Source organism: Mus pahari, chromosome 1, assembly GCF_900095145.1.
Source record: "Mus pahari chromosome 1, PAHARI_EIJ_v1.1, whole genome shotgun sequence".
Lineage (NCBI taxonomy): Eukaryota > Metazoa > Chordata > Mammalia > Rodentia > Muridae > Mus > Mus pahari.
This window is the reverse complement of record NC_034590.1, coordinates 77242494-77244624: the sequence shown is the minus strand read 5'-3', so window position 1 is coordinate 77244624 and position 2131 is coordinate 77242494. Positions and strand designations below refer to the sequence as shown.

The window sequence follows — 2131 nt, the reverse complement described above, 5'->3', positions numbered from 1 at the left end:
TTCAGTTTTGTAGTTGATTCCCCACATCTAACAAAAAAACATTTTCAAGAAACCACATGCAAAGAAATCTTATGGACAAGGTTGAATGCCTCCAGTCTCAGCTAATAAATAAGCTTGTTTTAAGTTGGATTGTTGCTATTCTCCCAAAGCTTGCTGCCTTTGTTTCCTTCAGCCTCTCTACATTTCAGGGGGGAAGCGTTGAATCTCAACATGCCTATCAGCAAGGACAAGCTGATTTTAATATTAGGAATGGTCTGCTTGGAACAAGGTCATTCTGAAACCCTTTCTTCCATAAGAGGTAAGTTTCAAAGTTTCAAATTAAGTCTATAACTACTTTCGGTTTGTTGTTGTTGATGTTGTTGTTGTTGTTGTTGTTGTTGTTGTTGTTTTTGTCTGGTGGGATCACTCTTGCAGCGAATCAGAGTAACAACTCCACCTCTTGTTCCCTTGGGAATACAAGAGAAGCAAATTACTTCAGAAATGTAATTGGTTCTCAAAAATATTTCTTTGGAATTTTCTCCTGTGATAGGCATATGGAATTGAAATAAGATGAAATAAATATAAACATTTGTAGAGACAGCAAGTATTTTTCTCCTAGTTTTACCAACTGACCTAGGATTGTCCACTTATTTGGACACATTACACAACCCTGTATTCTTCCACGGAGCAAATTCTGGGAGGTCAGAACGGGTTTGGAAGTGTTTAGAACCTTCAGGGAAATTATCCTAGTAGCCATATGACGCATGCTCACTGACATATAGTGTAAATATTTTTGCATTTGTTATAATGAGCTTAAAACAGTTGTTGGCAAGCTTGTCTGTAGTCGGACTTGTGCCAGCCCAGAGAATCAACATGTTTTCTGTCTCTGCTTCAGTGACTTCAGATAATACTAGATTTTACGTCTAGCAGATTTCTGACTCATCCATCTGAAGCAGCTGGAACAGCTTTTGATCATACCTGAAATGGGCTCAGAATGAAAACACAATTGGTTGTTTCATGCTTTGCTGTTATTAGCTACAGGTCTCATTGATTTTTAGTTTTCACATCTTCTACATAAAGATGAAAGTCCTTTTTCAGGCAAGGTGTGGGGATTAAGAAATAAGTTATATGGGAGAGCTTTATAAGCTTTAAAGACAATCTAAGTAGCTCTCCTCTTAAGGATATTTTCCCAACAAAAGTCATTTGCTCAATCAGTCATGCTTTCAGGTGTAACTTGTAAGCCGGGAGCTGTGCTATACCTTAAAAGTGTGTATGTATAGGACCCACATTCCTAAGTATCTCACTGAAGAATTCTGTAGCTCAATGAGGGAAGGAGGCAATTTATTCTCATAACATAGCTTGGAAAGAGTTGTTAAAGGGGAACAGGGAGTGGAGAGAAAGAGTGTATATTGTGGGAGAGATCCAGATCCCAGTTTGAAGAAATCAAGGAAGACTTCTCAGATGAAGTGGTCAGTAAGCATTCAAAGAGCCATCTAGGTGAAGAAGCTAAGTGATAATGATGGAGAGTTTTATATGCACTCTTGGAAACCTCGTAGGAAAAAAATGACCTCAAGAGAAACAAATTCACCAAAGAATTGCACAGTGTAAGTAAACAAATTTAAACTCACCCCTTACTTAAGAAGACAAAAGCCCACATAAACGCACACATATTGAAGTGTTGTCAGGGATGAAGGCTTTCTTGTTATTTCTTCTCTTTACTTGACAGGCACCAGTCTTAACACCAGTGTGTGAATTAAAACTATCATCATACCACTGTCTCTGAACAATGTGTTTTCTGCCCTACAGTAAATCTAATTAAATTTCTTCATATCTAACTGTGTGTCAGGCATGCATTAAAGACTCCTTCTCATGGGCAGAGCAGAGAGAGAGAGAGATAGACACAATTACAAACTAGGACAGACTACAGCATCATCCATAAGTTAACTAAGCAACTCTGCATATGCGGACTTGTAATACCATTGTGCCTATGCTAGATGTGATGTTACACACCTGTAATCCAAGACTTCCAAAGGCAAAGTCAGGGAAAACATGAGCTTAAGGTCATCCTGAGCTCCATATTGAAATGAAATTCTCTCAGGAAGGAAGGAAGGAAGGAAGGAAGGAAGGAAGGAAGGAAGGAAGGAAGGAAGGA

At 38.6% G+C, this 2131-nt stretch overlaps 1 protein-coding gene across 1 annotated transcript in view; it reads left to right on the top strand.

Moving 5' to 3' along the window:
• The first annotated feature begins 210 nt into the window (after nt 1–210).
• Ovch2 (ovochymase 2) overlaps nt 211–2131 on the top strand; it is a 21342-nt gene continuing 19421 nt past the window's right edge. The window contains 1 exon segment of the mRNA XM_021202397.1: nt 211–298. Within this exon segment, the coding sequence (XP_021058056.1) occupies nt 211–298 (88 nt within the window).